The sequence below is a fragment of the Microtus pennsylvanicus genome, chromosome 3, assembly GCF_037038515.1.
Source record: "Microtus pennsylvanicus isolate mMicPen1 chromosome 3, mMicPen1.hap1, whole genome shotgun sequence".
Taxonomy (NCBI): Eukaryota; Metazoa; Chordata; class Mammalia; order Rodentia; family Cricetidae; genus Microtus; species Microtus pennsylvanicus.
The window spans coordinates 57,827,076-57,840,531 of record NC_134581.1 but is presented as its reverse complement, the minus strand read 5'-3'; the positions used below and the strand labels follow the sequence as shown (position 1 = coordinate 57,840,531).

Here is a 13,456-nt window from a genome sequence, read left to right as displayed (position 1 = left end):
AGGAGACGCCTCTTCCTCTGGCACTTGCGGCCTTTGGCAGCCCCCATTAGCTCCGTGTAGTCCACAGCCTGGGTGTCCACACACAATAACCGACGACTGGGCCAACCTGGATTTAGTGCCTTGCAGGCAAACCAGCCACCAGGTGTGGATGGGGGATGGAGACTTCCAGACCAGTGTGAGAACCTAGTCATGTCCAGGGCTCAGTGGCAGTTCTGGGAGCCACCCATATTCCTCTGTCTCCCAGGGGAAGTGGGAACAGCATAGAATGCTGAGAATCAGAGCCAGTGCTAATACAGGAAGGGGTGAGGAGAGGAAGGAAGAGATGGAGGAACTTCCTGCCTGGGAAAGTCCCCCCACTGAGAGGTCAAACTCCAAGGCGCCTCAGTAGCTAGCTAAGGGCTGGAGGCCCAGTTCCAGCACCCACCATCCCCAGCTCCCAGGAGGCAGAACTGGCTGTGTACTGGTCATTGGGTCCCAGCAGCCTATAATTATGGCATAATGTATCTGGTGAGGAAACGACACAGAGGAGAGGGGGGATGCGGATCCCAGCTGAAGACAATGCCTCAGTGTGTCCCCAGCTGCGGTGCACCCCCAAGGCTGTGTATAAGGTATCCCTGAGCCAGATTCCTTTTGACAGTCTTCTGGAGAAATGGTGTGGGTCGTTTCTGGCTCCAACAAGGAACTCAGCATAGCTTCAGGAGAGAGAAAAGGGTCCTAGACAGGCTTAGACCAGGACAGAGACAGTCGCACCCAGGGCTCCCAGGAGGGGACACTGACATTTGTCCTGTTGCAACAGAGCCTTGGCCTCCAGCGACAAGGACTTCCAGGAGAGTCTGTACTCCCAGTCAGCCTTCTCAGGATGCTGGGCCAACTGCTGCTCAGAGAAGGCCGGAATCTGACCCTCCTGGCATTGGGCCCAGTCTCCATGGCAGCAGAGGATTTATTTCAGGCCTCCACCCAGCCTGGTGGACTTTGGACTCCAAGTCAGAGGAAAGACAACTGAACGCGGTTCCAGGAGCAAGGGGTGCCTGAAGATGGTGAGTGAGGAGAGGCGCTGGAGGGAAGTAAGTGGGGAGGCCCTTATGGGAGTCCCGCCTGATTGTTCTGTTCTCTGCTGCAGGCCAAGTTCCTTTCCCAGGACCAAATTAATGGTAGGTTGGGTTTGTTCTTTAATTAGTAACTCCCCACAAAATGTGTGTCTCATTAGGCAATTTGCTTCACTGGGTTCTGTTGGTAGGAAGGAAGGCCGGAGGGGTGGAGAGCTGGCCCACCCACAGGCTTGGGGCCAGGTGCTGTTTGGGGGTGACCCTGAAGATGGACTTGCTGACTTCCCGGGGCTTGTTTTATGTCAGCGTGACTTTAAAGTTGGGTCATAGAAGAGCTTGCTAGTGCTCCTTAGAGCCTGAAAGTGGGTCTGGGTGGAGGCTGGTGATTGTGGGAGAGGGAAAATTAACGTAGGAACTGAGGCCCTAGACAAAGGGATGGGGCTTTGTAGCCGGTGCCGATGGGGAACAGAAGCCAGGGCTACACCCTTCGGCAGGGTATTTCTTTATGAGTGAGCGGTAGTCTCTGTAAAACTCGGGGCTCGGCTGACATCTCCCGCCTAATTCAGTGTGAGCACCTTGCTCTTAGGCTTCCTCCTCCGGAGCAGAGGTCTGCTTCCCAAGAACAGAAAGGCAGAACTGGGTTACACAGAACTTGGCCCAGAGCTGGCCAGGGGTCTGGTGTTTGAGTATATGGCAAAAGAGGCCCAGACTGGGACCTTCAGGGAATGAGGAGCTTTCCCGAGGGCTGTGCCCCTAAACCTACCCCAACAGAAGATGAAAACAGCCCTGATGTCAACTTCTCCTTATTGGTGCTGAAATGGCACTTTGTCAGCAAGCGAAAAACTGCAGGTCCACAGGGCCCAGGAAGCTCTGACGCAGGGCAGTGTCCAGCAGGCCACAAGCTTCTGTTACTCTGGCAAGGATCCAAGAAATGTAAGTGACCAGAGCTTGGTCTAGAAGAGGGGGTGGCAGGAATGTGTCCTAATAGGGTCCATGGGGGTACCTTCTAGAATCCTTAAGTCCTTGATTGGGGACAAATAAAGGCCAAGGCCAGAGGGGACAGACAAGGGGATTTTAAAGCGCTGGGCCTAGCCCACTTTTATGAACCTGGCAAGATAACTTGGTATTTAGGAATCTGTACTGCTCTTGCAGAAGACACAAGTTTAGTTTCCAGCACATGTATAAGGACTGCTCCCAACCACCTGTAACTCCAGCTCCCAGGGCATCCGACACTTCTGGCCTCCATAGGCACCTGGATTTGCGCGCGTGCGCAAACACACACACACACACACACACACTGAAAACTAAAGTCTTTAAAGTTGGACCTAAGCTAAAGACCTCCTTCAACCTCAGAAGTTCCTCCACCATGCCAGGATGACAGACTGGTCCTCTCTCCTACGGCTTTTGAAACTATCAGAAAGGAAGAAAGCAAATTCTGTTTCCCAGGATCTGATACCAAGAAGGTGGCCATTAATGTTTAGTGACTGGAAGCCCAGGTAGGGATGGGCGAGGAACAGGGCCTCTGAGGGTCGCTGTCTGGTGGTTCACCTGGGAGCCTCAGTTTTCTCATCTGAGAGGGAGGGACAATGATGCCATCTTATGGGCCTGCTGTGGGCTAGGGACAGAGGAGAGAATTAGCATCACATGCTGAGCACTGGGCATGACAAGTATACTTTAAAGCTGATATCAATCAGGTATTATTAAAGGGAAGGTGCCAACTATGTCCAGTCTGTGCAGAAGCTAAGAAGACAGCTTTGCTGCAGTCAATAGCATGGAAGCCTTGAAAGATGTTCCAGTTTAGGAGCGGGGGAGGGGGTGTATCTCGGTTGGTAGAGTGCTTGCTTAGCATGCATGAGGTCCTGGGTTCAATCCCTAACACCACATAAGCTGGATATGATGATGTTTTCCTGTAATCCCAACATTCAAGAGGCAAAGGCAGGAGGATCAGAAGTTCAAGACTAACCTGGGCTACATGAGACTCAAGAAAGCAAGAGGTTTCAGTTTAGTGAATATAATTCATACCATGGTGAGAAACAGTTCACTGGAGGGCCACTTACTCGATTTACTGGAAGTATAATCTCAATTTACTGGGAAAAGAATTGCATTATTTCGTTAAATCGAAACTGGGTTAACTATGAATACAAGAGTGGTCAAAATTCACTTGTAATGTTGAGTTGGCTAGATAGAATTTGTTCTATTTATTTATTTAGTTTTTGTTTTTTGAGACAGGGTTTTTCTGGATAGCCTTAGCTGTCCTGGAACTTGCTCTATACACCAGGGGGTTTCAAACTCAGATCCGTCTGATTCTGCCTCCCAAGTGCTGGGATCAAAGGAGTGCATCACCATCTCCAGGCTACACAGACTTTATAATGGCGAGCACTGCATATTTTATTACGTGTGAATTGTGCACTGCACATCCTCAGTGCCTGTGAGGTGCATGGTGAACGTATGAATGTGTTGGCACAGCTGTTACCTATTTTCCCACATGAGCCTTCGGTAGGACGGGAGGAGGCCTGGAGAAGGTCTATTTCCTATTTGCATGAATTGCATATCTCTAAGGATTTTTAACGCAATGCAATTACCTCAACGTATTCTTTACTTCAGCAAGTGTCCTTCTCTGTACCAGGCCGGCCCCAGGTGTTAAAAATTCAGCAGTGAGCAGAAAGATGACCCCCCCATTCTTGGCGTCACAATCGAGGAGAGTGAACGACAGAATGGAAAGCAGTAAAGGAGGGGTGGCTAGACTAAGAGGATAGAAATGGGGGGGACGGACAGATGAGCAGGGTCCTCAGGGGAGCCAGGGCCTGCCTGCGGGTCCAGGTGTCTTCTTATCTTCTCCCAGCACAGTGAGATAAGATTGCAGGTATCTAGGACCCATTAAGCCTTGTGATGCAATACAGGGTCCAGCTGGCCCCAGAAGTGCTTTCTGGCTACCCAGGCAGGGATCCCAGAGATGTAAAGGACCAGAGTCTGGTCTAGAAGAGGGGTGGTGGAGTGGGGAGCAGGAGGGATGGCTCAGTAGTTAAAAGCATCTGAGTTAGTTTGATTCCCAGCATCTACACTGGTGACTCACACCCACCTGTAATTTCAGCTCCAGGAATCTGGCTGTGCAGGTCTGAAGAGATGGACTGGGTCTGGCAAGATGGCACAGTGGATAAAGGCACTTACCGCTAAGCCTGACAATCAATTCCATCTGTTCATCCCACTCCCACACGGTGAAAGAGAACCAACTCCCTCAAAAGATACCTCTGCCCCCAAAACACACAGACACCAACTAACTAACTAACTAACTAACTAAAATGTACTAACACATTTAAGAAATGAAAGCGTGGAAAAAAATACGCCCCAGTTACCAACTGGGGGAATGCAGTGTGCCTGTCTGGACAGCTGGCAAATCCTGGGGCCCTCTCTCGGGCTTCAGCGGCCTTCTTTGGGAAATGGAAGGGATTAGGGGATTAGGGCAGCTCACCCTAGAGAGTCTCCATCTGCAAAGCTAGGATCTTTCCCAGGCTCCCAGGTGGCTTGGTTTTGCCTCTAGGGGCTGCTGGGAAGAAGCAGGACAGTTCTGCCAGCGGTGTAACTGCGGTGGGCGGAGGCGGCTCCTGCATAGGGAAGGAAGGACTGCAGGCCAAGCTGAGGCAGGCACTGCCGATGCTCTGTGCATGCTTCCGGGCAGTTCCAGGTAGGGACCTGCCAGAGGAGAGCCTGAGGGCTGCTTATGTGATGTGAGAGTGCACGTGCAGCTCTAACAGTAATAAATCCCCTCCTAGGAGAGCATCATGGAACCACTGTCCATCACTTGCTTCTGGACGCATTCGGCAGGCAGAAGCAGGACAGTTGCATCAATTTTGCAAAGGTCCTGATGAGTCTGTCAGCCCTACCCAGCTTTCTTCTCCCTGGATAGCCCTGGAGAGAGTTTTTGAGTGGCATCTTAAGGAACAGAGAAAGAAAGGAGGGGGATTCCTGGCCAGATAAACCACAGGATACCCCATGACATCTGGATTTCAGATAAACACTCTTTTTGAGTCTAGTACAGCCCATGTAGAATTTGATATGTGCTTGGTATCTGCTTACACTAAAAACAAATTCAGTGGGGGTTGGAGAGCCGGTCCTTTCAGAGGGCCTGAGTCAGGTTCCCAGCACCTATGTGGAGAGGTTTATAATCACCTGTAACTCCAGCTCTACGGCATCCAACCTCTGGCCTCTTTGGCACCTGCACATGTGTGGCATTCACTACTAGAGTCACACACATACAGATCAATAAAAACAATGTATCTTCAACAATTTGTTTTTCTTAGAATTATATTTAACTTGGTAGTTTTATAACATTTATTTATGTACTGTGTGTGAGTGTACATGTATTGTGGATGTCAGAAGCCAACCGGCAGGAGTTGCTCCTCTCCTTATACCATGAGGGTTCTGGGGATCAAATTCAGGTCATAAGGTTTGGCAGTAGCAAATACCTTTACCAGTCAAGCCACCTTTGTTGCTGGCCCTTTGTTTTGCTTTTGAGACAGTGTCTTATATAGTCTAGACTAACCTCTAACTACTATATAGAGGATAACCTTGAACTCTTGAGTCTTGTGCCCTCACCTCCCAAGTGCTGAGATTACAAGCAGGTGCCATCACACTGTGTTTTTATGGGGTTCTAGAAATCAGTGACCATCTGCTACAACTTCCTTCTTCGCTCTGTACAGAGTACAAAGAATGCTTCTCCCTGTACGACAAGCAGCAGAGAGGGAAGATTAAGGCCACAGATCTTCTGGTGTCCATGAGATGCCTGGGGGCCAGCCCCACACCTGGGGAAGTACAGCGGCACCTGCAGACTCATGGGATAGGTGAGTGGGCTTGTTTTTTGGGGGTGGGGTGTTGGTTTTTGAGACAGGGTTTCTCTGTGTAACAGTCCTGGCTGTCCTAGAGTTCACTTTTATAGACCAGGGTGTCTTTGAGCTGATCCTCCTGTCTCTGCCTCCCAAGTGCGGGCATTAAAAGTGTGCATCCTCCATCAAGATCCGGGTGGGCTTGTGAAGGGCCTAGCTGGAAGAAGCAGATGGTAGTGGTGGAGAAAGTGCTGGTGGTAGCGTGCCTCACCAGGACTGGACTGTAGAGGTAGCTGGCCATGTGCACAGCGTTTCTTTCCACAGGGTCTGATGTCCCACAAGTCTGTCACAACTCCTAGGAAAGTACACTAACACTGGTCTCAGTGTTTTTTTTTCCCTTTGCTTTCATTTTGAGATAGGGTCTCATGTAGCCCAGGCTGGTCTTGAACTCACCTTGTGTTAGCCCAGGGTGATTCTCCTGCCTCTACCTCCTGAATGCTGGGCTTACAGATGTGTGCTACCACACCCAGCTCCTATATTTATGGGGAAACAGTTTTTTGCAGAAGGTTTGGCATATGCTTAGTGAAAACATCCCATCTATTTAAGTCTCTATGTCATTATTGGGGAGCTGGTGGTCCCACAAAAGAATGATTACATTTGAGAATGCCTGCTATATTTGATGCCCAATTGTAATAGTACTTCCTCGTCAGGACCGCCAGCCCACAAATAACAACATGGAGACTTATTATTGTTTTTGAAATTTAACTTTTTAATTTTGAGTATTGGTGTGCAGGTGTCAGATTCCCTGGAACTGGAGTTACAGACAGTTGTGAGCTGCCATAAGTGCTGGGAATCAAACCTGGATTATCTGGAAGAACTGTCAGTACTCTTAACTGCTAAGTCATCTCTCCAGCCCCATGGAGACTTACTATTATTAAAGGTTGACCTTAGATTAGGCTTTTTTTCTAACCAGTTCTTATAATTTAATTGTTTCTATTAATTTATGTTCTGTCGCATGGTATCACCTCTCTTCCATCTTACATACACCTCCTGTTTCCTCCCTGTGTTTTGCTGGCAACTCTACCTTTCTTTCTCCCAGAGTTTGCTTTTCTTTCTGGAAGTCCCACTTAAACCTCCTGCCTAGCTATTGGCTATTCAGCCTTTTTTTTTATTATACCAATCACAGCAATACATCTTATTCCACATATAAATATCCCACATTTCCCCCTTTTTGTCTAAATAAATAGGAAAGATTTTAACTTTAATACAGTAAATATAATGAGAACAATTATCAGGTAAAAATTACACTTGCAATGTCCAGGCCATCTGTATTTGGAATTTTGGAGAAAATACTCTATTGTCTATTCTATCTTGATGAGTCCAAAGTCTTATACCTAAACAAACCACTTTCTATTGTAACTTGTATTATCATACTAAAAATATTTTAAATCTTAAAACAATTTCTTAAACAACTTAAGTTTTTATGTCTCTTAACTTGATTGTTTTTTTAAAGATTTATTTATTTATTTATTTGTTTGTTTGTTTATTTATTTATTCTGCCTGCATGCTTGCACATCACACCAGAAGAGGGCATCAGATCTCATTATAGTTGAACTCAGGACCTCTGTAAGAGTAGCCAGTGCTCTTAACCTCTGAGCCATCTCCCCAGCCTGACAATGTTCTTATTATATATAATTGTCTGTGTTAGAGTTAAAACCTTCCCTTTTTATTTAGACAAAAAGGGGGAAATATTGTGGGTATTTGTACACTGTGTGAAGATATATTGCTGTGATTGGTGTAATAAAAAGCTGAATGGCCAATAGGTAGGCAGGAGGGAAGGTGGGACTTCTAGGCAGAGAGTGAGAGAAGAAGTCAGAGGGATGAATCAAGGTACATGGAAGATGCCTATAGAATCCAGAAGTTGGACATATGGGACAGAGGAAAGGTAACTGAGCCACATGATAGAATGCAGATTTTAGAAAGATGTTAAGTAAGTTATGTGTTAGAAAAAAACCAAAGCTAAGGCCGAGCTTCATAATCAATAAGTCTCCATGTTGTTATTTGCAGGCTGGTGGTCCCAATGAGAAAGTACTATTATGCAGCTCCATCTGGTTCTATGTCATGATGCAATACTCTGGGTTTCTGCTGTCACTTTAGCAAGATTGGGGGAGGGATTAATAAAGCCAGGCTTTTTTTTTCTTTTTCTGTTGCTATAAAATACTTTGCCCAAAGCAACTTAAGAATGGGTTTATTCTTAAGTCCATCAGGGCTTGAAGCAAATGATCACATAGTAAGAAGGCAGCAATGATTGTGTGTAAGCTAGGACTCAGCCCACTTTTCCTCTGATATAGCTGGGGATCCCCTACTCTAGCTTCTCATCAACTGACATAATTAGAATGATCCCCCACAGGTATGCCCATAAGCCTTTCTCATCAAAGTTCTAGATTCTGTCAAGTCAACAGTTAACACTATCACACATTGTTACTGAAGACTGTTGGGAGGATGGAGACTTTCCATTGTGTGAATGTGGGTCGGAAGGAGAGCTTTGTCCCTCTTACCACGACCAGTGCCTTGAGAATTAGGTAGCTTTGGGGTTGGCTGTGACAGTCAGGCAGGTCAATGGGCTTCCCCAAGAGCAGTTTCCTCCAGCTCACTGGTGTTTGGGTTTTCGTAGACAAGCACGGAGAGCTGGATTTCTCCACCTTCTTGACCATTATGCACACGCAAATCAAACAAGAGGACCCAAAGAAAGAAATCCTTCTTGCCATGCTGATGGCTGACAAGGAGAAGAAAGGTTACATCATGGCATCTGAATTGCGATCAAAACTCATGAAACTGGGAGAGAAGCTCACTCACAAAGAAGGTAACAGCCTGGCTGACTTGATTTGGAACCACTTGGGAGGGTTAGGGAATTGTGGGGAGGGCAATGCTGTGTACACCATCCAAGGCTGTGCAGATGGCCAACTGATGAACGGCCCAGGAGCTCTGTAAGTATGAGTAATGCTGGCTAAGAGCTGGTGGTTGAGCCCTATCAAGGCAGAACCAGAGTGGACAGGCAGAAATGGGCCAGGGTAGTGTCAGCCCAGAGACAACCCAGTTGGGATCCTAGGAACAGCGGTAGCTGTTTTCATGTGATCAGCTGGGGCATCTGCCGGACTCAATTTTCCAAAGCTCTCATTGAGGGTCTTGATGTGGCCCAGGATGGTTAGACATGCAGCTCAACACAAAATCCTGTGCTTAAACATTTTAAGTATTTTTTTAAAGACTTTTATTTATTGTGTGGTTATCAAACATCGATGTTTGTAAGTGATAATGCATCAAAATGTCAAAAGGCCACGACATGGGTAAAAAAGAGAGATGGCTCCATGGGTAGCCTGTCCCACAAGTTTGGATCCTGGGAACCTGGGTAAAAAAGCTGGAAAGGTGTGTAGCTGCCTGCAATTCCAGCACTCACACAGGAGGCGGAGCAGGATGGCGGGACAAGCTGGCCTCCTAGACTAGGCTGAACTGTGGGCTCCAGGCTCAGAGAGACTGCCTCAAGAAAAGGTGGAAGGCCACAGAGGGAATAACAGATGTCAACCTCAGGCTTCCACACGTGCTGGTGCACTTGCACACACGTGCCTACATACACACAAACAGGCATACACATGTACACACAAGCCACACACTAAGAGCTATGACATAGGACATACTGGCAACACACATGGTTCTTCAACTGATAGAAAGGGTCAACTAAGTGGCGAGCGGCTCTTGAGTAGAGCTAAGGCAGAATGCAGGATCCAAGAGCCCCTCATTTTCAGGGTCATCCTCTCACCACAGCTGGCTCTGATATGGCCACCGATGGTGTTTCCAAATGGAGAGACCATTGTGCCCCTTTCCCCAGCAGCCCTAGGAGCTGGGAGTATGGGAGCTTCTCAGGGAAAAACTAGCTAGAGAAACCTGCCTTGGCCACAGATCATGAGGTGATCTTGCCTATTACATTTCTTGCATCAGAGCAGGATGAGTGCCTGGGAATTCTGAGAAAGCTCTAGGTACATGCTTGGGCTATTTGCAGTCTTTCCAGCCTGCCAGCACTCTAGTGAGGACACAACTGTGGACCACGGCCTGCCCCTAGTCTGCATCATTGATCTCCATAGTGAGGCTTTTCAGGTTGGCTGGCCAGCTTGAGGGCTTAACTTAGGTAGTGGGTTGAAAAGGCCCCGATGTCCCTAACTTCTGGTCAGACTACAACTAACCAGGCAGAATTTTCAGGCTATGGTTTGAATTGAGTTTGAATCCAGGCCCTTCCTTCAGGAGCCCTGGAATGTGTTTCTTCCCCTTGCTGCAGATGAGGCTGTGACAGATATCCCTGGGGTCCTCCAGGAACTAGAATTCTATGGAGCAGCCTTCTCAGATTTTATCTGCACTCAGGAAGGTCCTGAGCCTTTAAAAATGGTGCCTGGCAGGTAGATTTATCTCCTAATTTCTCCCAGCTGGCAGCTTTTACTGCAACTGTTTTTTACATGAAGGGGGAAAACTGGCCTGCCCTTATCTCAGACTCCCACGACACTGCTGGTGGAGTGTCCTCCGAGGTGACAGTCAGGTCCCTAGACCTCCCTCACACATAAGCATGCACAACACTCTGGGAAGGAGCTGATGGAGACTCATTCCCCCTCTGGCTGCAGTAGAACAATAGATATCAAAGTAATAACTATTTCTCCTGGGGATTTGGAAGAAATGCTCTGTTCTATTCAAAAGCATCGTTGGTAGCAGTAGCACCTTCACCAGCTATCACCCAGCTGTGCAGTGCTGCCCTCTTCTGGTCAGCACTGGGCTGTGGCGTGCTGCCCCCCCTTCTGGTCAGCATTGGGCTGTGGAGTGCTGCCCCCTTCTGGTCTGTCACTGATGCTGGAGCCGATTCTTGGCCTGTCCTCTGCAGCTGGCAACCAACTGGTTGGAGGTTAGAAGCTTTTCCATGAAATAAGATGCATCTGTCTTCTCAGGCTCAGAGCACCTATGGGTTTAAAAAGAGATCTATCTATCTATCTATCTATCTATCTATCTATCTATCTATCTATCTATCTATCTATCTATCACCTACGTATGTTTGTATCTATCTATTCATTATGTATGTATGTATGTATGTATGTATGTATGTATGTATGTGATAGGATCTCACTATAAAGATCAGGCTAGCCTTAAACTCAGAGATCACCCACCTCTACCTGCAGAGTTTTGTGATTAAAGGTGTGCACCATGATTTCTGGCTAAATTAGTATCTTTTTTAAAAGCAATGCTGCTTTCAGACAGATCTTATTTGGCAGCCATCGTGGCACAGGCCTTTAATCCGAGCACTTGAGGCAGGCTGATCTCTGTTGAGTTCCAGCCTGTGAGCCTAGTCTACATAGTAAGTTCTAGGTGTAATACCCTCTCAAAACAAACAAAAAACCTGGTAGAATTTCAGAAAATCCATATGGACATGGGTTAAATAAAATGAAAGGAAAAAATATTTTGTGTATGTAGCACTGTGAGGGTATGCTGTATATGTAGAGGTACCTGAGGTGGGTAGAAGAGGGCATCAGATCCTCGGGAACTGGAGTTACAGTTGTGAGCCACCTACATGTCTACTGGGAATGGGATTAGGGTCCTCTCAAGAGCCATCTTTCCAGGCCCTGAACAGTGCAGTTTGATGTTCTGAACTTCAGATGTATTTGGATTTTTGTGCTTGTACATTGACAAAAAAGCATCTTTCAAATTAATGCTAGGGATCCAACTCAACCCCAAGGTGACGTAACCCATGTGCTCTTGTCACCCACCCTTTATAGTGAGGTGATGGTAACAGAGCACGTGTCACTCGGTATTCTACTGGCAGGTGAGCAGTGAGGGGGGAGGTGGGTTGGTCTGGAGGAGGGGCAGGAACGAGCCCGGATCAGTGGGACTGTGTCTGGAGCTGTGGATGATGCCCATGTGACTGGAAGGTTGCAAGAGTGGGCTGTAAGGTAAAATACCTACACTAAAGGTTTCCTGAAAGACAGACGCAGGGGTTAAATGTTTATTTAAAAGAGTTCCGTGCTGGCTGCCAAGCCTGTTAACCTGAGTTTGATCTCTGGAACTCACATGGTAGGAGAGAGTGGACTCCCACAAGCTGCCTTCTGACCTCCACACATGTGGCATGAACAATAACCATCCCCCCCAATAAATAAATAGATGTTAAGAAATTTTACAATCAAGTACAAGGCAGCTTCAATGACTGACTCCTCATCAGGATACTTTGTTCATGTGCTGGTCCCGCAGAAAGCGGGAAAATTGAACTGGTGGTCTCTGGGGCCTTGGAAGCAGGTTATCCTTCTGTTTTGGTTTGCATCCTAGTCCATGGGAAGAGTCCATCAGATTCTCATGGAGGACTTCTGGGAACCCCTAACCTTAGCAAATCCAAATTGAAACATTAATGTGATTTATTGCAGTGGATGATCTTTTCAAGGAAGCGGGCATCGAACCAAATGGCCAAGTGAAATATGACACATTTATCCAGCGGATCACCCTTCCTGTGCAAGACTACTGAGAGAGCTGAGGTCCAGGGAGAAGAGGATGAGAGCTCCGGGGCCTGAAAACCTAGATTATTTTTTAAAAGGGAAATCTAGAGATGGCAAACATGACAGTAAGACCACATTGCAGGGGATTAGTACCAATAAATGATGTAGCCATGGTACTCCTGTAATAAGTCTGTATTGATTTTAGTACTAACATTAGTCTAGCCCTCTGCAGCATGGAAAGGCCTATGATTTGCAGTCAGGTTTGTGTGCCAATGCGGGCTCTGCAATTTCATTACCCTCACCTTGGGTAGACCATTGTGCTTCTCAAAGCCTTTGGATCTCACAAGGATGATTATGATTTGAAAATGGTTGGCGACTTGGGAGCATGTGGAATTGGTGTTTCCATGGTAGTGTTTCTTCCAAAAAGCAAAACAAACAAACCAGTCTTCTAGAAGACCAGTCTACTTTTGGGTACAAGAACTACATTTGGCATTTCCAAGAGAAGGCTAGAGTTGGCTGGGAACAAACAATAAGCAGAGTGTCTGTACACGCATGCACATATAGAGAGCAACGAGCACAGACACACACACAGAAAACCACAAGCAATGTGCACACAGACGCAGAGCAACAAGCATAAGGCATGTACACACAGACACAGCGATGAGCACAAAGCATGCACACACAGACACAGCAACGAGCACAGAGCATGCACACACACTAACACACCATTCCTTACAGCTCTACAAGCCCATCGATAAATCCTCATTCCATCTCGCCTGGCACACAAAGTGCAGGATGCTCTTTCATAAACCGGGATAAAGTAGAAACATACACTGGAGTGAGTGTTAAGTGTGGGATCAGCTGAGTAGTGGCAGGTGATCCAACTTTATATTCCACACCAAAGGAAGTGGGGGGGCCTGGCCCCTTCAGAGGCCTTGAAGAGTTAAGCAACATCTCTGATGTTCCTGGAAACATTTGCTGAAGCTGTGCCCTGGGCTATTGTTAGGTTGCAGGAACCAGGATGGTTTGCTCAAGTGACCTGGGGTAACCACAACTTTAAGTCATTTTCTTGGAACTA

At 47.2% G+C, this 13,456-nt stretch overlaps 1 protein-coding gene across 5 annotated transcripts; it reads left to right on the top strand.

The window, feature by feature from the left end:
- Nucleotides 1-419: 419 nt before the first annotated feature.
- Calml4 (calmodulin like 4) lies at nt 420-12,487 on the top strand. 5 transcript variants are annotated; one of them, XM_075965571.1, is made up of 7 exons: nt 420-608; nt 797-1,037; nt 1,121-1,151; nt 4,138-4,206; nt 5,744-5,884; nt 8,541-8,729; nt 12,310-12,487. In XM_075965571.1, the coding sequence occupies exons 2-7, from the start codon at nt 1,035-1,037 to the stop codon at nt 12,405-12,407; spliced, it is 531 nt and encodes a 176-aa protein (XP_075821686.1). In that variant the 5' UTR covers nt 420-608; nt 797-1,034; the 3' UTR covers nt 12,408-12,487. The 5 variants fall into 5 exon arrangements, with proteins under 5 accessions (XP_075821686.1, XP_075821687.1, XP_075821688.1 ...); XM_075965572.1 differs by lacking the exons at nt 420-608; nt 4,138-4,206; XM_075965573.1 differs by lacking the exons at nt 420-608; nt 1,121-1,151; nt 4,138-4,206 and having other exon boundaries at nt 803-1,064.
- Nucleotides 12,488-13,456: the final 969 nt, after the last annotated feature.